This window comes from Prinia subflava, chromosome 3 (genome assembly GCF_021018805.1).
Source record: "Prinia subflava isolate CZ2003 ecotype Zambia chromosome 3, Cam_Psub_1.2, whole genome shotgun sequence".
Lineage (NCBI taxonomy): Eukaryota > Metazoa > Chordata > Aves > Passeriformes > Cisticolidae > Prinia > Prinia subflava.
The window spans coordinates 4243287-4267099 of NC_086249.1; the positions used below are offsets into that span (position 1 = coordinate 4243287).

Genomic DNA, 23813 nt, shown 5'->3' on the forward strand with positions numbered 1-23813 from the left:
TAGAGGATGTATATATTACAGGGCTTCAGGAAAAACATTGGCTATCGTGAGCAGAAATGAGACTTGGCAATGGCAGGGCTGGGGTAGGAGGTAGGGAGGGAGTGAACCTCAAAGCTTAACACCCTTTGTGGATATGGGAAACAGGATGCCAAAGGAAGGAGGAAAGGGAAATCGCACTGGAAAGCCACTCTCCTCATAAGAGACCTATGAATTTTTCAATCTGAAGATATTGGGTTTTATAGGCATAACATCATTTTATGTGAAATTGCAAAGCACACAGAGGGAAGACGCCTTAAGGGAAGGACCAAGAGTTGGGCAGCCAGAGCCAAGACAGAGTGTGGGCCAAGAGCAAGGCCTGAATCAGATACGAAGCAATCATGGCAAGATATACGACAAAACAAAGGAAAAGTGGAGGAGTGTTCAGGTGTCATGGATCTCTGTGTCCTGGGGGATGCTATCTGTAATTTAGCTGCTTCTCAGATCTTGTACCATAGCCTAATCTGGCTGACCACTGTTCCACTCTACAGCAGAGAAAGCTTTGTGTTGTGAACTGAGCCAAATCCAGGCATTGCAACATCCCCACCATGTTTTGTGACCCTACCAGAAGATATTCTGAGCCTCTCAGAGAGGACTTTTCCAATAACAGACTCAAGGCTTCATCAGTAAAGGATATAGATCAGTCATATTCTCCAGGTTTTATTTGGAAGTCATGGGAACAAGGCTGTTTTTAGGTTCTAGAAGCCTGGACTTAAGTTACTCAGGATCAGTTGGAATCTATGGCTCCAACTGTTTTACCACTTTTTCAACTCCTGTTCCTGAAGAAAACTTTTCTCATCTCTTTCTCTTGCTTCCTAAGATGAAATAGGAGAAGCAGGTGACTGGGGCCTTTGTTGCTCATCCAGCATGCCTCCCTGTGGTCTGATGCTGGCAGCTCTTGTCTCTCCACCTGTGCCATATCCCTAGCAGTGGTCTCTGAGCAGGCTGCACATTAAAGAAGACATAACTGCAATAAATATAAAATGACACACCGACATGTTCTTCCAGTCATTATATCAGGAACTGTGAGGAAAAATCTGTGGGAAGAAAGCTGCAATAGAAGGGCAGGCCCATTTGAGAGAAAAGTGTGGAAAAGGCTAGAGGCAATGGCCCACAAAGTTTGTGAGGTGAAAGGATAATTGTATGTTTTCCTGAACTTATTTCTGGGGGATCTATAGATCTTGAGAGCTCCGTGTCACCTATTAGCAAATACCCCAGTCATTACACCTTTTCTTCTACTCCACGAAAAAGGTGACGTCTAAAATTTAATATTATAGCTCAGAGGTGGGGAAACTGATCATAAGTTTGGATGATTAATAATTGTTGTTTGTATGACACCAGAATGCAGAACACCTACCTCCATATTTAATTTGCTACCTGGGATGGATGGACTGATTTTTTGGTCTAGAACAATACTAAAATAATACTAAATTTGTGACATGACCTACAGCAAAGTTAAGGATTACACTGATAGACCTGCTATTCAACAGTTCCTCCTCCTACCCTTCCGTGCATAATAAAAAACCTATTAGGCTTCGTAACTACATAACTCGATGCTCTTTTGCTTCCCAACAAACCTTTACTCCATGCACCCTCTAGACTGGATGGTTCTCAGTGTTGAACATGAGGATGAAGTACTGCTGCCCATCAGCACAGAGCCTGGTCCCTGACCTGTCACGTCAGCAGGGTCTGGCTGCCTGACGTAGAGCACACGCAGCCTGTGCCGGTGGACTGCGATCAAAGCGTGCCAGCGTGTGACACAGCTCAGCTTTGCTCTGCCCTGTTATCGTCAGCATAGGTGAGTCTGTGAAGATAAACTGCTCTGCAGCACAACTGCTGCTGCCAACAGGTGAGTTGTATATTGAAAGGGAGCATCCAACTGGACAGGTGGGAAAGGTGAGGCAGCATGAACTCATAGTGTCCCACATTACAAAGTCCTAACACCAGCAGGAGGCAATGAGACACCCTGGGACCTCTGCCTGGTTCAGTAAACCAAATTTCTTCCCTCCTTTCCTGCTTAGTGCTTTTTCAGTCAATTTTATCATAGGTTTATTCCCTTAACCCAAGCAGTATGCAGCTAAAATATATGGCATACTCTGGCACTGCTCTCAGAGCAGGTGGATTCAAACACCATTCACATTCACACCAAACTATAAACTGCTTGTGTCTATCACCAGGATGAGGGGGAAATTGTCATGCAACAGACTGACTGAGGCTTACCTGTTAAATGCTCATACAACAAGCCCAATTTTTTTTTGCGCTATAAAACTTATAAAGAAGTAAATGCATCCACACAATAATGAGCCATTATGGCTCATTAGAGGCTCAGCTTGCAAAGTCCAAAGTGTACAAGCAGAGGCATATAGGGCAAATCTGAACTAAGCACTGTACCCTGCCCTCTGCCTGAACCAACCCTTTACACGTATCTGGTAAATGATTTATAAACCTAAAGATAACAAAGTATAAAACTGTATCACTGTCTTCACCTTACAAAGGAAACCCTTTCTGAATAATTTGCCATGTCTCTGAAAATGTTTCAAATTTTGGTGTCTGCTTTGCTGTTTACAGGTAAGAGCCTGGCATCCTATCTCACGTCATTCCCTTCAGGCTTGCTAAATAGTCAGCTGGCAAACCCACTGTGTTACCACCAGAACAGCATGGATGGAAGAGAATTAACTGGAAATCACTGCAGCAGAGACAGACAGGAGAATGGGTGAGCACAAGATTGCATGGCAAATTCTGTGAAATACAGTTTGATTCTGCTCCTTGTGACTACCTTTGAGCCTTTTACTGCTCATGTATAAGGAGGAAGGATGCATTTCTGACTGAAAGGTATTCTTACAGGATGATTTCCTGAACTGTTAAAATTGTAAAAAGAGCTTGATACTGCTTCTACAAAACCTTCTCTAAATATTATTCTTATCTCAATACCTATTGTTTGTAGGAAACAGTTTTACATGCATTTATAAGGACCCAAAATAATCTATTTCACAAGTGATTTCTGGAATGCCTGACTTGAATTTCTTAAGGAGACTCGTGGTTTTAAAGCACTCAGGCTGTCTGAATGCTGATCCTTCCCAGCACTGTGTAAGCAGAGCATCTGCAATCAGGACTCAACCTGTAAAACTTGGACCAGAGGGAAAAAGGATTGGGCAGGGCTACCACTCTCCCAAAGCAGCACATGCTGCTAGAGTCAATGATCAGTGATGCACATGCTGCAAGATTAATTTGTTTCTTACAAAATTAAAACAAACTAGGCAGGCAGTAAGTGACAGCTGACTTCCCAAGTGATTGCCTGCATCTTGACAAGATGGCCTATCCACATGCATGCATTAAAAGCATTTCTTAGATTTGAGTGCTCCAATACACATGCAGTAAATACATGATGTGAATAGCTAAGGCAGAATGAGGGAGACAATGATTCATTGTGGATTATTGAAAAAGGTTCTGTAAATTGGTACCACAGTCGGGTATAATCTCTCTCATGGGTTGAATTCACTTCCATGCCGTATGAACCTGAATTTTGGCTGCGGTGAGGCTCTATAGGGGACTAAGAACATGGAAAGGGACTTTGTCTCTTCTGCAAGTTTGAGCTCACCTATAAACCTTTTCCCCTTATTTGCCCTTCCTGATCTGCAGCTGAAATGGGACAATTCCTGGGCACTTGCCTATCTTCTTGAACTTCACCTCCTTTCCTCTGAAGGCCATTTATAACAGTGTCACCTGAGGCCAAGTTGGGAGCACAGCAGCTTGCAGCCCCTCCTTTTGGAAAACTTTACATTCATCTCCTTTATGTCTCTTGTCTTGTTTACTCTCTTTCCCAGGTTTCTGTTCTTTAAAATACATTAAGAACTACTTATTATTAGTTTTTAATGAGCTCTTAAAAGTTACAGGGCCTATCATAATAAGTTCAGTTTTTCATTAATTGTGAATCCTTTCAGCAACAATGAAGGTGGTGATGAAGTAAAACAGAGACTATAAGATTCTCATGAGGACCTTATTCTTCTTCATGCCCTCAATTCAGGTGCTATAAATCCCTCCTCACAGCAAATCACAGTCACAGTGCTGGGAATAGGCTCTATGAACTTTTTGCTTTAGCCTCTGAGGAGTGCAGCAGCCAGGGATGGGGTAGGAGTGTGATGTCTTGGCACTGAGATGATTGCTGAAGTCTCTCAAGTGTCTGATGGGGGTGTTTTGCCACACATGGATGTAGAAATGAAATCTCAACAGGAGCCAATGAGTGGACCAATGGACCGGTGCTTTTTCTAATATTTTGCTGGAGTGGAATTAGCTCCGTCCTTAGGATTATCTAGGATTTTTTGCCAAATTGCCTTGCTGTTTACCCCTATCTGAAAATTGTCCTGACTCATGACATCATCACACATATTGAATATATTCAATAGCTAATTCTGACTTAAATGTCTGTAACTTCTCTGCCTTTGCTGGTGAAGGAATGAGGCTGATACTGTAGCTCTAAGGGTTGTTAATGACATCTCTTGAACCAGAGAGCTCTTGTGTCCTGTGATATAAAATTAAGAATTGCCAAAGAATAAATTCTCTTTTACTTTAAGCTTGAAAAAGAAACAGATGAGGGCAAAATTTCGGTGGCTGGGTGATATGGAAAGAGTTGAAGCACTTAACAAACGGTCATTTTAAATATTGCTGTCAACAGGTATTAGCAAATCTGAACTGATTTAATCCTATTCTAAGGCTCGTTAGCATCCAAACACTCCTGGATACAAAGCCGATGTACATACAAACATTTTTAAAAATAATTTGAAAAAAGCAATGTGCAGGTGTTGGACTTTAATATAATTGCACTTTTCAAGTGAAAAAAAAGGTGGTATCTGGTCCAGAGATGGCCTGCAGGATCCACACGTCTATCCTTTCTGCAATCCAGCCATTTGTGCAGTGTCTTGACAGACCACACATCTTGATTTCCATGGAATGCCACATAATCTAGAGAAATGCTTGAGTGAAGAGAGAAGCAGCTGCTGACACATTTTTTTTCAGCATTTGCACTGTTGCACTGTGGTATTGAGTCCTCAGACCGAGTGCTGTGATCTGACTTTGTGAATTTAGAAAGTCAGATAGCTGAAACATGGTGGGGAGGTGGTCCATTCTGGCTCATTTCTAACCTTAGGTAATACACCTGAGCTGCAGACTTGATTTACTTTTTCAAAGTTCCCAACACGTCAGCACCTGCCACCTCAGCAAGGTTGAAGTTTAGCTCTGTCCAAGTTTAGCCTCTGTCCAAGCTCTGTCCTAAAGAGCTGATAGGAATGGCAGCCTTACCTCCATGATCTGAGATTCTGACCAGAGAGTCACCACAGCCAATAATAAGAGTTATTAGACCTAAAGGAAAGGAACCAGAGCAATTGCCAACTTTTGACATTTAAATTTCATTGATATTAACTTAAGCAATATGTTTCAGGTTGCCAGAAACTTGCAAGTCTTCAGAAACTAGGGAGAAAGAATAGTGTGCACAGAGAGTGTTTGAAGTGCTGCAGGTTTTTTTTGTAAATATCACAACAAATCAGAGATAAACCACTTTTCCCTCTGGTAGATGCACACCAGGGAAAAATTTTGGTCCTAAGCCTAAAGGCTTGCTCCTGATCACTTACATAATACTGCTGATCTGGATAAAAACAGGCTTTGGGGTAGAGAGTGGAAGAAGCAGCACATCCTATACTACGGCAAGTCTGAAGATTTGTCTTCTGATCATTAAACTCTGCTATTAGATGTGCAAATGGTGGCCTGCCTGCTCTCCTCAGACTACTAAGCACACAATGGCTCTTGCTACTTAACTTTTACAAAAGAAAATATCTACTAATTAAATAGGTCTTTAGCAGGAAGCTGTGTCAAAACTTAACCCCATACTCCCCTTTTTGATTGTGTGATGAAGTGGATCATTGCACATTCAGCTGATAGAAAAAGATGTCTTCCTTGGAAGATTTTGTGGCTGCACCCAGCTGAATATGTTGCTTCCTAGAAAACTATCCTTGTAAAGAGATATGCTTCCATTCAAGTCTAGGATGAAGAGATTTTAAAGCACAGTAATTTAAGATGTATCCAGGTTGATTTTCTATTTTGAGTGCAGTTTTCTTGCGATACTGTGATATTTTTTATTACTTTGACAGTCCAAGATTTTTGATATACCTTTTCATAATCAGACATTTGTCATTGGTTTGGTTTTTTTTTTTATATACTCAATGCTGGATTAAGTGCATATTTGCTTTTTTTGACAAAGATGACAAGGTTGTACCACCATCTCTCCTCAAGTTTAGTCTTAGGTTATACTAAACCAAAATTAGATGCTCAGAAGGCATGGTAGCAATAATAACTACTGATAGTTTTACCTCTGGACAATGTCTTTAGGTGCACAGGATAGACAAGACTATCTGCTGAAGGCAATAATTACATAAGCTAAGCATCTGCTTGTTAAAACCAGACAATTCTTTTTCTATAATTTGCTTTTCATGTGAGAACACTGAGGTAATCTTCAAGAGACGATGAAAGGAAGCACTCTAATTGGTAACAGCTGATACAACCTCGGCAATAGTTCACCCTCCACACACATTCCTCCTATTTTCCTACCGGGACTTTTATACCCAAAAGTGCTTTTCAAATCACGTATTTCTCTAAGATAGGAAAACAGTATTGAATAAAAAAAAACCCTATACAATATGTCTGGACGCTCTTCATGGTGAGTTAGCTATTTCAGTACATCTTGAAATTCTTCATCTTTTTGCAGCTTTGTTTTATGCACTATGAGCCATTTTATTATCACCCACCTGCTCCTAACTCCCTCTAGTCTCACCTCAGATGCTCTGAAATTCTAGTCTCCTGGTTTGTATGCTAATCTTCTACAAGATGCACTCCCTCAGGAATACTCTGCGTTTATAAAGAGAACCCTTCCACAATATTTTGCTAAGCTGTTCAAAAGGAGAGGGAAAATTACACCCAGTCCAAGAAACTTAAATTGAAGCAAGACATAATTCATTTGATGAGAACTCTTCACTGTACTCAGAGGGGCTACTCAGATGGAGACACCTGGTCTGATGACCAGGTCTACATTAGAGCTAAGTGAAGACCTTGCTTTCTCTGAGCTCTGCCAGAGCACAAACCAATGGACAACCCTGTTTGTCTGTGCAGTGAAAGACCAACAGGACTAATTCTGTTGTGCTAGAAATGATCTCACTGGAGTTTTTCCAGAGGCGAATTAAATTTGCCATGTTCAGAGACTTACAGTGGTTCTTACAGCAAGACAAAGAGAGAACAAGATAAGCCTGAAGGGTTTGGTAAAATATAAAGGCACTTACCTGATTTTCTTTTGGTACTTATGCATCTTTGGAGTGCCCCAGCAGCTGGGGACAAGTCCTGCAGAGACGGCTCCCAGGAGATGAAATAGCGTCTAGAAAAGAGTAAGAACTGAGTGTCATTGGTGACAAGAAAAGCCAAGAGTAGAGCTGGCATACCTGCCTCTCCTCAGAGCAGGCAAGTGCACTTCAATCAAAGTGAATACTTAGTGCAGCTAGGGGTGGCCTTTCTCGTTTGATACAGATGCAGCCAGAGCAGGCTGTATATGAAAAATTGACCTATAATACCCAGAAGATGCAGCTCTCTGCACCAAGAGATAGCCAAGTAGCCAAGATAACACCACACCATCCCACCAGTGGAATGACAAGCTCATTTTTGAAGATGTTGGCAGCAAGGAAAAAAACCACAAGAAGCAGAGCTGCTTAATGATCTTCTTTTTTTTTTTTTTTTTTTTTTTTTTTTTTTTTTTTTTCAGCTTATTTCAAATCTGGAGGGCCAGAACACACACTGGTGATAAAATGTAATATTTAATGGCCCTTACTAACTGTATGTACATTTAAAGAAAACGGAAGCCTTTTAATGAGGCAATTTCTGATCCCAGTTCAGTTATCTCAGTCCAGAAATGTAATCATGAGCTTACAAAATATTTAATATTAAAAAAACCTCCAAATTCACTAAAGAGAAATTAACAGCTCATAGATTTTTCTATTGGAAAATGGTAAATTGCCAGAGAAATATTGAAATTTGGCACAAGCTTCGTTTTCTCGGGTGCAAGTCTAGAGTACAAGTATAGCAGCTTAATAGACATATGCATGAAATATATTTTCTTCTTTCCCAGCCTTTCACCAAATGTCTGAACTTACCTTTTTTTTCTGTGGAGTTGGTAACATTTTTGAAGATGGTATTTCTTGAAAACTCCCTACCTTAAAACTTCTACCTCCAGTTTATGATTATAATAACTTGGAATATGAAGCAATTGAAGCAGGAAGGAACTACTGGAACTGTGATTGCTTCCTAAGTAACTTTTCTAAAGTACTCTTTGACATCTATATTAGGAGCATAGATGACAACCACCCTCACTTTTTTGTTCATTACTGTATAACCAAGCTTCTTCTCATCTTCTTTTTAAGAATTTTTTGCCCTGAAAAGAAACAAAGTGAAAGGGAGCAGCAAACACACTAGCTCATGTATCTTCTACCTATATGCATTCAGCAAACATTTTCTTCTGTTCAAAAAAACTAAAAAGCAACTATATTGTGGATGATCAGGAAGGCCAGCAATAATTACAAATGAACTTATTCAGCTGAATATTGCAAATGAAAGCAAACATTTGATACTCCCAGTCAGATTTTCCCTCTAGAAATTCAGGAATCAGGGCACTGGAGAGCTGTGAGTGAGGTGATAGCTTGCCCTGCTGAGCTCCTGCTCTAAGACATAATAGACAAGAGTCCAAGTTCTTGGCCCATATGTTCCAAGTACGTGCAGGTCACCCTCAGGTGTCCATTTAAACCCACTTCACTAAATTGGAGCACAGATGTTTACAGACATTGGCCTCAGCTTGGCTGATGGAGCTGAGCTTCATCCTAATCAGTGGTTCATTAAAAATTGTGCAATTTGGACTGACATGCTATTTTGGACTCTTTTAGCCCCAGATTAATTTATGTCTCAAAAGTAATTTATGTCTCAAACACTCAAGACTAAAAAGAAAAGATTTTTTTCTGTAACAGGGCATTTCATATGAAGCTAAATTGAAATACTTTTTCTTTTTCTTGTGAAGAATATTTTTTTCAAGAACTGCAAGGACTCCTTCTGCATCTGTGGTGACCTCAGAAGCTATCTGAAGCAATGCAATAACAAGATTAGAAGTGCAATATCTTATGTTCAGAAAGTAATTTCCAAGCATGCATTTTCTATGCTGATACTATTGAGAGTAAATATCACATGTAAGCCAGGATGTTCAGAAACCATAGATAAATTCAAAGGTAGAGTTTGTGTGATTTTAAAAAACTTTTGGCTCTCAGCACACTTGAGACTAGTGCAATTACAGTCTAAGAGGATTTTTGTAACAAAATGTTTGCATTAAAAATAAATTAATTAGATTGCAACTTTTTTAACTTCAGATTCAACAGTAAAATAATGGTTTAGGGCATTTGTTTTATTAGCTTCAGGCCTAAAAAAAAAAGTTTCTTTCTGTGAATCTAAGGTAGGACCTCCTTTGATTTCTATTAAATAAACTACAGATTCAAAACTCTGTTCTGTGGCTATATATGTATTTTTGAGGTGCACATTGTAATATATTTTTCTGATATTACAACTATTTATCAGCTTCTCTTTCAGGTGTCCTTGGAGCACCCTTTCTGACAGATGAATCAGCAAATCAATTCATACGGCTCAAACGACACATACCATATTCTCCCAGCTACTGGGACTCAGGCAGCAGCCAGCAGACGTGGGGATACACCCTGGCTGAACAGGTATCTTATTCCTTCCTCTTGCAACACGTGCTGAGAAAAAGAAATCTTGGAATTTCTGGAATTAACGTGTAACATAAATCCTTTGGGTCAAGGGAGGAAATTTTTCTGATTTATCATCATGGGCAAGGCTGCTCAGTAGTCACAGACTGTATTTACTCAGTATCAAAGCTCAGAATATCCCTTTCTGTTTTGAACTACTTCAGATTAGTGAATCCTGGGCAGCTTTGAGAGAGACAGCACAGTACTACATGAACTTGGACGCTTTTGCCTTCGGTCGCTCCACAGCCATGTTCGATGGGGATTCTCAGCAGAGCATTTCATAGACTCGGAGCCTGTGTGTATCTAAGTGAGTAAAACTGACCCACACAACACTGCTGACCATGGTGCTTTATAGTGCCATAACCCCACACAGTAAAAAAACCAATTATATCTTGAAAAATGAAAGAACATTTGTTTCTACTGTGCAAGTTTAATAGTTATTTTAATGCGGTGATTTTATTGTGGCGGGTTCTGTTTTAAATATGTTTTGGAGAAGCTCATTAAGAGCTTAAAGAATATATAGCATTTTAAAAGTCCACAGAAGCTAAACTGCTTCCTATAGAGTTGATTTAAAAAGCACACAGAAAGCAATTCCTGAGGAGAAAAATAAAAGATAAAAAACTCCATCTATTTCAGTAACAAAACTGTATTCAATGTGGAACAGAACAAAACAGAGAACGAGACATAGCAGTTGGTAAAAGTATTTATAGATCAGCACAGGAGCACATCAAATGAAGTGTTACAAACTGTCTCAGAAATTGTTAAAGATTGTGTTAAAATTGGACACATTTTAGGGATAAAATTTTGTCTAATTTAGGTAACAATTATTAAATGATTCAGTTGGACAAGCACAATAGACACATTGTTCCTGTGGAACACTTCCTATGAAGATGCTGCAGTCCTTAAAAATGGACAGGAGCAGGTAGAACTAAACTCATACAGTTTCAGTGCTTAAAATAGTTACTAAGACAGCAATCTGTTACTCTGACTGAAACCACTAGCAGGAAAATGGGTAAACTTCTTCTCCTAATATACTTTGAATTGAATATGCTTTGAATTTTATTGACTTAAAAGTACTTTTTTGAAAATGAGTTTCATTTTGAAGTGCAGCTTTTGAAAAGACCTTTTGTTTTTTATAAGATAGAAACTTGACTTGGAGAATCTCAGAGTGAGCTTTCCAGAACTGTTCCACCTGAAAGGTGACACCCACTCACTCTGAGCAGAAGCAAAGTAGGATAGAATAGCTAAAAGCCATGATTTACCTTCCCTCCTGCTGTGGCTTCAGCTGGTGCCCTTGGGCAACTGGGAGGAAGCACCAGGTTATTTACTCAAAATTTCTAATACTGATATGGGTGGATAGCAGCAGTCACTTCTGCCTTATGACAAATTTACCTGAAGACACTTTACTCAGTTTCCTGAAAAAATCCCACTGCCTTTCCCATCTGAAAAATTCCTTCCGAAGAAAAACCTAAGTGTGTCTAATTACTGGTTGTGCATCCATGTGCCTGATGGCTGTGATTGCAGCAGCTGCCAGGCTGACTCCAGGATGAGTTATGCCTCCAGAAAGATAATCCTAATGATTGTCATATGACAGGATTAAAGCCACTTACATAAACACATTTACAGGCACTCCCACTGAAATATGTTTATGATTTCAAAGCAAGGCTAGTTAACTCACAGACTGAAATAAACTTCCCAGTGCTAATGTGACAGGAATTGACATCCGGAGTTTTTGAGAAGCCATATAGTAGCAAAGAAGCATCAAGCTAGAAGTTACAAAAATCATTATGGATAAGTAGGAGAATTCTTTTCAACCTTATTTTTCCTGATTAATGATAGTTCAGAAATGGAAAGCCTATACAACCTATGCAGGAATCTGGTTCAGGGGCTGTACTTCCAGAAGAAAACATTTGCAAATGCTGGCAAATCTGAAGACTGCATCTGTTGACAGGATCTTTAATTCTGTGGGGTTTTTTTTCTAAAAGCAATTTATTCCATCTTTTCTAGCATCAACATCAGATCCTACATGGAGCGATTACAGCAGTCTGGGACTCATCTCCAGCAACAAGCTATTAAATCCTACACATCTTGTACCTGGCCATGTTAGGATATGGCATGTTATGTATTTGCCATTATGTATTTGATAAGATGACTTTATCTCATCCCACTTGGGTCTAAACCCCAAATTAATACACTAATTCTCTGCATAAATATTGCCTATTTTACATTCATAAGTAAAGCTGAGATGTAGGTCATGGTAAATTGAATAAGAAGTTGAAGAAAACCAACCATGAACTTTTAGCAGGTTGGGTTTAAAAATGCCTAGTGTTTCAGGTAAAACATTCTTTTGACTAGACAATGGTTTGAAGATGTAAATTCCTGCTTCTGTGGCTGAAAAACATATTTTTATTTCTCAGTATTTTCCTTTAGCTACATTTTTAGAGGCAAATAAGAAATGAAAATCGGTCCCTTTGGATAGGTGAGAGAGGTAGAACACATTTCCCTCAGGTATACTTCTGTAGTTCAAGTGTATCTCCATTTTTCAAGTACTAGTAGTAGGTGTTGTAGTACACATCCATTCATGTCATCACTTCTCTTTCCTCATTTAATCTTGTGTACTTGGTCTTGTAGCCCAAAACCAACTGAACCCACAGCTACTCCTGTGAGTTGTTTTTTCTTACTCCACAGAGATAGGAAATGGCAGAAACATTCACCACTCTTTTTCTGAAAAGAAAATGGTGGTGACAAATGTTCTTTATGCCATGTTCTTGAGCTTGGAAGTTTCCTGGTTCCTATTCATTAATGTACCTTATTTCAGAACATCTTTGAAGGGAGGATTAGTCTTCCATGTTTCTTGTATATGTTATTAATATAATGTTAAAAAATAAAAGTGTTTCCAAATTTGGCCAAAGTTTCTGCATGAATGAAGATGACCTGTTGAGGAAAATTAAATGTATGGTAACCAAATGGCAGGGTAGGTGAAGGAAGGTAATTTTTGCTCACTTTTTAGCCTCAAAGAGCAGATTCTGCATGTTGTGCTTTCAGGATTCTTTGTGAATATGGACTGTACACTAACTGAAACAATTCTGAGGATAATGTTGGATCTTCTAGAAAGAAATCCACATTCTGGCTTTGTGGCAATCTCTACCACACTCCTAGGTATGACACTATCCTTAGCCATTTTTAATTTCCCTGAGTAGGCCAATGGGCCTGAAATTGCCATTATTCATTATCTGAAGCTGAAAATTCATTAAACACTTGAAAGAGATAAATGAGGTGCAAGTTCAGTACTTGCCATGTAGGATTTCACATCTTTAGTCACACTACTCAATTATGAACAGTTCATTCAAAGATAAGGAGTGACAAGTGATGTATAGGCTAAAGACCCCTCTGGTTAAACACAGTCATGGACTGTCTCTGCTGCCTGCCTTCTCTGCACTGTTCAGCCTTGGGTAAGCTAGTGCTCCAGTATTTTCCTCAGTAGCAGCACAGACATGGCAGAGTTACTGAAACTCTTCAATTTATAATGAAATGCAGGGCTGTAAGGATAAGCATCGCCTTTTATTTTAAGTGGATATGCAGTAAAACTCCAAGGATGTACCTGCTCCAGGTGAGCATCTTGCTGGTCCCAGAGAAGCTGCAACTCTGCAGGCAGTGATGCCCACACTACTTGTGAACGAGTTCCTGAGGTACTGCTCTTTTCTGCCCATCTCTTTGATGTCGCTGCTGCCAAGGCAGGGGTTTGCAATCTATCTGTGCATTAACTGCAGTTTTCATGCCTGCATGGCAAGTTAAACCAAAATGGGGGTGGTTCAGGAGCTGGTTTGCAGATAGACATCCCTGGAGTGGGGATGACAAAGTCCACCAGTGAGGTGGAAAGCAAAGTGCTATCAGCTCCCATCTGCTATCAGCTAGTGAGGTAACTGCCCAACCCTTATGAGCCATTTTAGGGTTGTCAGAGCCATAAAGTTAGGATAACCACTGTCTATTGCCACAAGGACAGTCTTGCACAAGGCTGGCTTTGCAAGCAAAACATCAGACAATGCCAGGGGATGCAATTTGACAGATCTGTTGTACTTAGACATGACTAATTCCTTTAAAGAAGTTGTTCTGAAAGCCGGAGACTCAATACTCAATCTGCAAATCCATAGCTTCAAGCTAATGTCAGTAATTCAGATAATTAGTCTTGCTGAATTAAATGGGAAGAATAGTGCATGCATGAGTAGTGGCAGAAGATGAGGTGCTTATTTTGTGTTATCAAATATATGCCACTCATTACAATGAGCAAATGGCTTTCACAGCATTTGAATATTAAACACTTTCATCTGCAATTATTAGTAACTGGGAAAAATATTTACCCTGTGAATTTGCTCCCCCTATTTTTCTTCACATACTGTTTCAGCACTTTAACACAAGTAAACCTGGACCCCTCTTTGCTGACTTTTCCAACACATTTTTATGTTGCCATCTACAAGTTTTATCTCCTTGCTTTTCATACACAGCACAGATACACAGGCAATGACAAAATCAAAGAATAGTGTTAAAGTAAAGAAAACTTCAAGTACATCTGTGCGGGTCATGGGGTGGAATTACAGGTCTCAGGGCATAGGACCTTTGCTTCTGGTGCAATGGAGAGCAGTATTTATTATTAGTTTCTGAATACTGGAAGTTTTTTGAGGAAAAAAATCTAAGCCACACAAATATTAGAGCTCCCTGAGGCTAGAGAGAACAATTCCTCTGAGAGAGGGGGAACAGGCTGAGGGGAAGAGGATCCACAGGAAGGCAGAGTCAGGTTTGTCTCTGTATAGATGTTAACTGGATGGATGCAGAAGATCCACCAGACAGCCTGATTTTCCAGCTCTTTCCTGACTCGTGTGAACAGGGTGACTAAAATCAACAGAAGGACGGAAATCAGGGTGTCCAAGTATCTCATAGTTGATATTTAGTTTCAGCAGCAGCTTTTTGCCAGGCAAGGCTCTTGCAGTGTACCCCTCCCATGGGAGTGGCAAGTCAGTCATGTTGCAAATCCTTCCTCAGAGCACTTGCCTATTCCCTCAGCTTCCTGTATCCCTAATTTTTCCAGTCTTAGAATAATCAAATTGCCCTTGCAATCTCTCCTACTATGTCAAGTTGAATTGAAAACAGCTCACAAGTTACAAATGTATGTGGCTAGACATAAGGAATAAACATGCACCTACTGAGACGGCATGGTTGTAGGAGCCTTGCTATGTTAGGGAAACAGAGGAGGGATTCACTGTAGTCAGACATGACAGGAGAAGTAAGAAAACCTGTCATTTCAATAATAATTGAAGAAAAAGATTAATACTCCATGGCTTTCTTTTCATGAGGAAAGCAAGTCATTCTGAACATAATGAATAGAGAAAGCCGTAGAATCCAAGTAACCTATATTTAACCTACTTTACAAATGTTGAGTATGGGATAAGTACTAAGGTACAGTTTTCTATAAACTCAGCAGGTGAGTATATAGAGGTAATGAGAAAGAACCATTTATTTTATGGTCTGAAATGGTTTCTTCAAACAGAACAGTGGCAACTGGTATTCAGTGAAAGTTCTACACACTAGTTCATCACTGCTGTAGTTCATGTGATTGAACCTGGTCCCAGATGATTTTAATGCATAAACGTTTTGAGCATCACACTACTGTTGTGCCTTGCTTTACATTTGATCTTCTGTTGTCTTAATTTAAACCAAAACAGCTGAGACAAAATACTCATCTAACCTACACCTGCTGCTGGCTGCCAGCAAGACTGAGCTGTGTTCAAAGCAATTTATGTTAGCTGAATAAATATATAAACCACCCACCTGAGGCAGGTGCATTGCCATAACCACTTCATGTAGAGTGCGAAATAAATTGTTGGTGTTTTGCATCTTCCACAGGAAAAAATGAGCTCAGTAGAGTAAGCATAGAAAGTTATCCAAAACCCAAAAATTCAGCCAGAAAATAAGCAGTCTTTGTATGTGACTATTATGTTAAGTAAACAAACATCAATAATTATTGTTCTGCCTCAAAGACTGTTGAAGAGATATGTATTTCAAACAAAATTACATCAAACCTGCAGAGCCTACTTTCCACCAGCTGCAAATAAGAGGAACAATTCCTTCTATGAGAGATGAGTGGTATCAAGATGGATATCTGTAAAGGTGATCAATATAAGGCAACACAGCAAACATCTGTTCCCTTTGAGCCCAAGCCACATCCCACTGTAACACTAGGCAGGCTGAGAGCTGCAGCTGACTGCCGTAGAGATAGAACAAGCACTCATTGAGACTTGTAATGCAAATTTAACCACCACCTCCCAAGGGGAGCAAGCTTTTCCTGTGACAGTGTTAATCCAGACAGGGATAGGGAAGGAAGAAGGGACAGACTGATGAATTTCAGCCCTCTAGGGTCAACCCCTAAAAGCTTCTTCCTCTATGAGGCATTACAGGATAGTCAGCTTGGAGTGACCCTTCCTATTCAGCTCCTTATTCCTGGTCATAGCAGCCACTGCTAAGGTGATTTCATGCTAGTCACTGCCTCTGTGGCAGAACTGAATAAGCATGTGAAACCCTATCTGAATAATTCAACTATGTCCTGCTTGTGATTGAAAGCTGCTGTGCAGCAGGGAGCTCACTCAAGGAAGGCTTAAAAAACATCCTTACAACTCCTGTCAATACTATTATCATAAATCCAAGGCCCTACTCTGCAAGGAGCAGTGAGAAAGCAGTTATTGTGACATCTTCAAAATGAAGTTAGGACTGTCTAAGGGCAAGAAAACAACCACAGAAAGAAAGTGACTAAAAAGACAACCATGGATATCTTAGCACTGAAAAAACCCCAGATTTGATAGCTATTTAGAAGAATGACTTCCAACCATCTTATTTGTAACTTCACACTGGCTTTGGTTGAACATAGCACTGAGAACTATAAAGTGCTGCTTCCTCTTGGTGTCTCTGTTGAAATATTTATGGTGCTACCCTTGCTGTGGAGTTCAAGCAGGAGGCTCAGTGCTGAAAGATCCACCACAAGCTTCCTGATGGTCTGGGACCTATACATCCCCTCATTACACTGTGGGCACGATGCAGTCTGAATTCTGCTATGGTACCTCATAAAGCAACTACTTTATAGCAAAGTTACGTGTGCTGAATTTTGGTTTTTAATTTAGAAGACTTGAAGTAATGAGAAAGAGCCTTTTAAAAACAATTAAATAATGAACCTAAGAGGAACAAAAATTTAAAAACTCTCATGCTTTTACTCATAAATCATTTGAAACAACTACCTTTTACTAAGTGTACAAACAATTCAATACTACACTTTGTGGATAACAGGAAATAATTTTTTCTACAAATAAGAAAATAACCTCCCTTTTCATTACTCGGGATTACACAGTTCCCTACTCCTTTCTCATCCTCTCTGCCCCAAGCTCACGTCTATTTTCATTCTCTTAATAATTGCAAGAGGATTAGATCTAGCTCAAGGACAACTACAGGTACTGTTTATACAAACCAAAGATTACTCTGTGCCTCACTAAAATGTCCAGGCTACCTTGATCTATCTAGTCAACCGTATCAGGAACAGCATGTGCAGCAGTAATTACAAAATAAGAGAATTACAAAAAAGTCCCGTCTTTTGAAATTATAGATTTTGTAATTCAGACATGCTAGTCTGAAACTAGAAATGGAAGTTGAAGGATTTTGAGAGAATTGCTTATCAGCTGGATCCCTCTTTCCCACAATGAAAGCTTTGAAGTTATTGGTGGGAACAGTGACAACAGAGGACAGGAACTTATTTGACAGAATCTTCCTTTTCAGGTCTTAACTAACATGTAAAATTGCGTGCTGGAAATGGAGGGGCAGTTACCAACACATGCTGAAAATTTACTCACACCCTCCTGAAAAAGGCTTCTGAAAGAGCTATTAATGAGTTATTAGAGATTAAGACAAAAGAAGATTACATCACCTGCACTATAGCCAGCTGATTTGAAGAAATGAGTCCCAGGAAACCAGGAATAGATAACTGTATTTGTCTCAGAAGCTCACTAAACAGCCTAGGCAAGGCAAGTCTTCTCTGAATTTTTTTAGAATTGAACTAATCTGCCCTGAAATCTGCTAGCTTGAGACTGTTGTTAATATTAGTCCAGAAAGGGAACTTTCAGAGAAATGCTTTGAAATTGTCAGTTCTGGTTCTGAGCAAGGCTTGAAAAAAGCTTATTTGTGTCAATAAATTGGCTGGCAAAGACTGGATCTGTCCTTTGCATTTGATCCTGGTACAACTGGTATGACTTCTCGTACAACTCCTGCAGCATCAGTACTCAATCAAGTTAGAGAGTTGATCTTACCACCCCTCAAATTGGACATCTTGAAACATGTGTGTTTCAGGCTCACAGCACTGAGGAGGACAGATAGGAATTCATTACCTTTCCAGTACAAGATCACTCAGTGTGCAGCAGCCCTACCAATCATTATGTCCAATGCAAATAATGGATTGTAAGTGTTTCTGTCTCATTATCTTGTGACAGGACTGTTATGATCTTGTGACTAAACAATAGTTTTGTAGAAAGTCTCCTCAAGGACAGGCTATATACATATATTTTATATATATATATATATATATATAAAAATATATATATATATAATATATATGTGTGTGTGTGTAGATATATATGCACCTGATTAATTTTCTTCTTTTCCCCACTGCCTAGATTGCATAGCAAGCAAGTGTCCTAGATGGAATGGACCAATAAGATACTGCTAAACTGTGGGCTTTTGAGTTCTCCAAGCTTTCATTAATCCAAGTAAATATATACCACAGATGTTTTTTCAAACCCAGAAGACTTAGCTGTTAAGATGGCACAAGAGTTCACGGTGAGAAGATGGATTTCCAAAAAAGGTTGGAAAGTGTTATTGAATTACAAGGCGATAATGAGGTCTGAGTTTTTTCCAGCATGTATGGATGTCCTGCTAATTTGGTATGGCAGTGCCAGACTGTGCCTCCAGAAATAATTAACAATAGCGGTTGTATAGGTACTTCATCAGCAGAAACATTGGAGGGTGATGAATCCATGTAAAGATTGCAGAGGTAGAATAGAATGATTGCTACAATAGACAGATACAATAATAGGCTAGCCGTGTCTCCTTGGACAGTAGAGTTCAGTCTTTCTGTTTCATTGCTTACCTGTGCTCAATGCCACTGAAGAAGGTTTGAGTAATTTCAAGAAAATCAGAGTTACAATTTTTTCATTTGGGTTTATGTATTTATTTCAATTTTACAGCTTTTATACACTTTTTTAATACTACATCTTTTAGAAATTACAAAATCATATTTTATCTTGAATGCCAAGCTACAATTTTTACAGCAGATCCTGTTGTGTTGTCTTTGCTTTTAGAAGAAATGAGCACAGGTCCTACTGGGCACTCACCATATTGTCTAGCAGAAAAATTAAAATTTTCAGCCCACAAATATTCATGCATGGATATACATGTCACTTGAATTCCAGTTGAAAGTTGAATGAAGCGAGGCTACTTGTATTTTTACTTACTTATGCATAGATAACTGTCTGAATTACCTGAATTCCCTTCCCTGTTCTAGTAGAGATGCTTTTTAGAACTAACCCTCAACCCTGTGGCTGCACTTGGCACATTTAGAGAGGAAATGCTTTCTTTAAGCACATTCAAAGGAGATCAGGTCAGTCAAAAGGATATGAAACTAATTTAAATCATCAAAATGGCTTATTGAAACAGCCTTATTGAAACTACAGTTACCACCAGTGACTCTATAGGCTACAGCTTCTGGACAGAGTTTCATTTTGTCTCACAAAGCTCCAGATTGTTTGAATTAAATTCACTGACTTTTTCTTCTTCTGCATAGTATTATCATAACTGTGAGAGAAAGAGATTCTTCCAAAAAGAGCCTCGAAGTTTTAAAACTACATGGGATGACTCAAGAATTTCTTCTTGCAAGATGACATCAGACCTGGAAGTCATTGAACACATCATTAAATAAATCCCAAGTCTCAATATTAACACTTTCTGTAAAGCCCAGAACACCTCTCAAATGAGCCAATAATCAGCCTAAATCAGTGGATTACCATCATGCCTAGTGACAAGAGTTAGTAATGAACTGCATGCATTTTTCTGATTTAGTGGTTTGGACAAGTGTTTTAGTCAATTTTTGAGCTAGTATCCATTGGAAACTTTGGCAGATAAACACATTTCATATTCAAAGGTTAATGTTGATGTGTCTGGAAAAAGAACAGAGGAAAAAGAAGGTGTAACTCCTTGGTAACTGTAGAAACAGTTAAATAACACAGTTAAACCCCAAATATGGGTCATAATTTGCAACAGAAATACTCCCTGAGCTTCTTCTCCAAAAATGAGAGCAAGTCTTTATTTAGTGGAAGCACATCTTCCTGAACACATTGGAAAGAAATATGGCTTGGGAGAGTAAAAACAGAATCAAAAAATAAGCCTGCCTCCTTTCAGGAGAGCAGAGCATCCATGGGAGTGAGTGAGTTTGGCTGGGAAGAGCTCATGCATGGCAGATGCAGCCTGGAGCTGGGGCACAAAGAAACACAGAACAGGCAAGGAGGGGAAGTGTCTGCATGAGGGAGCTGGCAAGAGTGAAGTGGAAGCACAGGGTGTTTTTTTAGATTTAGTTTCAATAGAGCTGCAGCAATTTCCTTGCATTTCCTTGGAACTGACTTATGAATATTTGTGCCAATGTTTCCATTTTTGGATGCTGTGGATGAACCTTTTCATCCAGTGGTTTGTGGGGCAAGTGATTGCAAGATAACAGCCAAGTGTCCAGGCAGCTCATGCAGAAGGGCACAGTGAGCAGGAGGGCAGCAAGGAGGAAAGATGAAATGTGCCATGTGCAGGTGGAGGGAATGGGGGTCACAGAAAAGACTGATTCTGATCCTGTTGTCTAGGAATGGGAAACTCATGTGGCCTTGAGACACAGAAGAAACGAAGTAGGAAAAACTAATGAACTAAAAGGATTGGAAAATATTTCTCTTTCAAAAAGTGAAATGTCTGGATTTTAGACTATTACCTTTTTCATTCCCGTGCCTTTAAAACCTTCATATTTCAAAGACCTTGCACACAGAGCATTCTTTCCCAGGAAATAAGTTTTGTATGCTGTTCCTCTAAAAGACATCTTTTCTCCTCCCTCTTGAGACTTTTTTTTTTTTTTCTTAAGGCTATCATGGGGAAGACCAAGTGATATAGTCACCCAGCACAGCAGAGTACTTACCATTACACAAGCCATGATAACAGTGTGTCACTGTGCTGCTTCCTTCCTTAGGCAGGGTTGATGTAAGGAGGCAAGCCTGCTGAAAAGAGACCACACAGGAGACTCCACCCTTTATCCAAAAAAAGGGCTCAGGTCATGCTCTGGGATTACACACTTGGTCGTGGCCGTTACTGTAAATATCTGCCTTCCCGGCAGGAGGAAGCACAAAGAAATCATAGAATCACAGGATATCCTGAGCTGGAAGCCATCCACAAGGATAATCAAGTCCAGCTTCTGGCCCTGCCCAGAATAACTACAGAAGTGGGAAGTGGTGTCATCCCAAGCTGTACTTGATGGTGGAACCATCATGTACATGGGGAAGGGCTGTGAGGTTTTGCTTATTTGCAGGCCTGACATGGAGCAGAAACAGGTGTCACACCAGCTTGGATGCAGGAGAGTGGGGTGGGGTCAAATTGGAGCTTGTGTTTTTCATACAAGGGGCAGGGTGTTTGTGATCACCTAGTGTGATCACACTGTGTCACCACTGGCCTGGACAGGAGAGGGGCTCTGAAGAGGCAGTTCAGACACAGCTGGGAGGCCCCACGAGGTCAGAGGAAGTGGAGACCATCCACTCTTCATTCGACCTTGCAGAATTTGTGCAGAGTCCAAAGAGACCTGTCTTACCAAGGCTTGTAGGTGTCATCAAGTAGAGAGCTGTGATTAGTCCTCCTTTCTGCTCCTGGCTTCTCCACTGTCCCCCACCCAAAGGGGTCCAAACACAAGTCAGGAAAGCCTCCCTGAAAGCATCTGAGGCACAGAATTTGGGTTCTAGGAGGCTGGAGTTGGATGGAAGGAGATCATACACAGCACAAGTCTGTTCACAACAGGCTATTGCTCATGTAGTAAAAATTTTAATTTTTTTTAAAGGCCATTTTATAACTCTTTCTATTCTCTCCTTTGGAAATCTTTGACAACCCCCATTGCTTAGCTCTCAGAAAGCAACTCCACCTCAAAAATAACTTCTTGAAAGTATGGTTGCAGCAAAGACCAAGCTCCCTATTTCTTCTTACACCTCCCACACAGAAGTGTCAGGAAGGTACTGCCAAAACATTTTCTACTATGACTGGCAACTTGCTTTCATGCCAAGAGAAAGGAACTTGTGAGAACATGCAAAAGTGTAATCCTGCAATTCCCTGCCTTGAAAAAGTTTTCAAAAAATGGTAATTACTTTTGAGTTTGAAGATGAGAGCACTATAGTTTTTATTTTAATCTAAAACAACTCACCCATGTCTGAGTCTTCTAACTAAAACAGGAACAAGAGACAGAATGTAATGTGCACAGGTAAAATTTAATTAGCTAATCCCTGCTCATTATTCTGGACTGCCATTTGTAGTCCTCATGTCCTATTTAGGGAAATTATAGTTTCTTTTGTAGTTCAAGTGTTATTATGTACAGTCCCATCATAATTTTGTCAAAAAACCTGTCTGAGGTGAAGAAAGAATCCTGCACAGTGCTAATTGCTCATCAATAGACTAATCAGGCTTACCAGCCTTTTTAAAAAGTACTTATAAAAGACACTATAGATCAGATCCAGCATTCTGCAAGAGCCATTTAAACTATTTTCTCCAGGTGATAAGCAGATTTCTCATAGACAGAAGAGCAGCTGACATCTAAACCTTCAGATTTTTTTTTTATAAAAGCAAAATATTTTATATTTCAGACCACAACTGTGGTCTTAAATAATGTACAGCGATAGGAAAGGTCTGTGCTTCACAAGTGATGGCAAAGTCAGCAAGTCTTATGTCAACATCTTTTGTTCAAATCTAATTTGATAGTGCTGAAAAGGCGTCACTTAGTGAGCTCTCTACTTGAAATGAATTTATGGCAAGACACTTGATGGACAGGTGCTTAAAATAGAAATACTTTTTTTATACTTGAGCCAGCTTCAGCTGCACTTTTTTTGTAGATAAATACAATACCACTGATATCAGTTCAGGCAAATAAATCAGCCCATACTGTTTTGAAGGGATCAAAACCAAACTCAAAGAATCTCTTCACCCCACCCTTTATTGGTGCTATTATAATGGAAACTTCTGACACTTAATTCCCTCAATAAACCACATTTCCATCCCAGAAAAACAGCAATCATTCTTCACACCTCCTCACACAAAGATGGTCTCAAGCACCATCAGAGGAATATACTGAGAACTAACCTCAAATTATTCACTTTCCAGACTGTAATTATAGTGTTCTGTTTCTTCTGAAAAGTCACTTCACCTTTGAACTCCCATCCAGCCCTTACATTTTTTTTCCCAGCTCTGAGGATCTTTTCAGCAATAGACACAAGTTCACTGCAGGCTGGAGGAGCTGTTTCCCTGAACCATAACGTATCAGGGATATGACTTCCACAGCATGTGTTCAGAGAGACCTGTATAATACAGCTACAGGTGAAGAAAGTAAAGCAATACTGTTCTTGATGCAGGCTTACCCTTGGCTTTGGAGAAGTTAAGGAGATGCTGAGATGCAGCTGAATACCTGTAGAGCATGAGACAAAAGCAGAAAAGAGGCAACAGAGATTAATTGCCATTTGGCTTTGGTTTGCAGTCCCACTGCAATTCCTCTGCAGTGGACACACTGAAGCATATAAAAACAGAATTAACCATGAGTACGTGAGTAACATACTTCATCCTGCCCCATTCAAACACCACCTCAAG

The 23813-nt window shown here is 39.7% G+C and overlaps 1 protein-coding gene across 1 annotated transcript; it reads left to right on the forward strand.

Annotated features, from left to right (window-relative positions):
- The first annotated feature begins 2555 nt into the window (after nucleotides 1–2555).
- Nucleotides 2556–11976, forward strand: C3H3orf85 (chromosome 3 C3orf85 homolog). The gene is made up of 4 exons (XM_063393416.1): nucleotides 2556–2604; nucleotides 9682–9830; nucleotides 10034–10119; nucleotides 11877–11976. Exons 1-4 carry the CDS (start codon nucleotides 2556–2558, stop codon nucleotides 11974–11976), a joined length of 384 nt encoding a protein of 127 aa, XP_063249486.1.
- Nucleotides 11977–23813: the final 11837 nt, after the last annotated feature.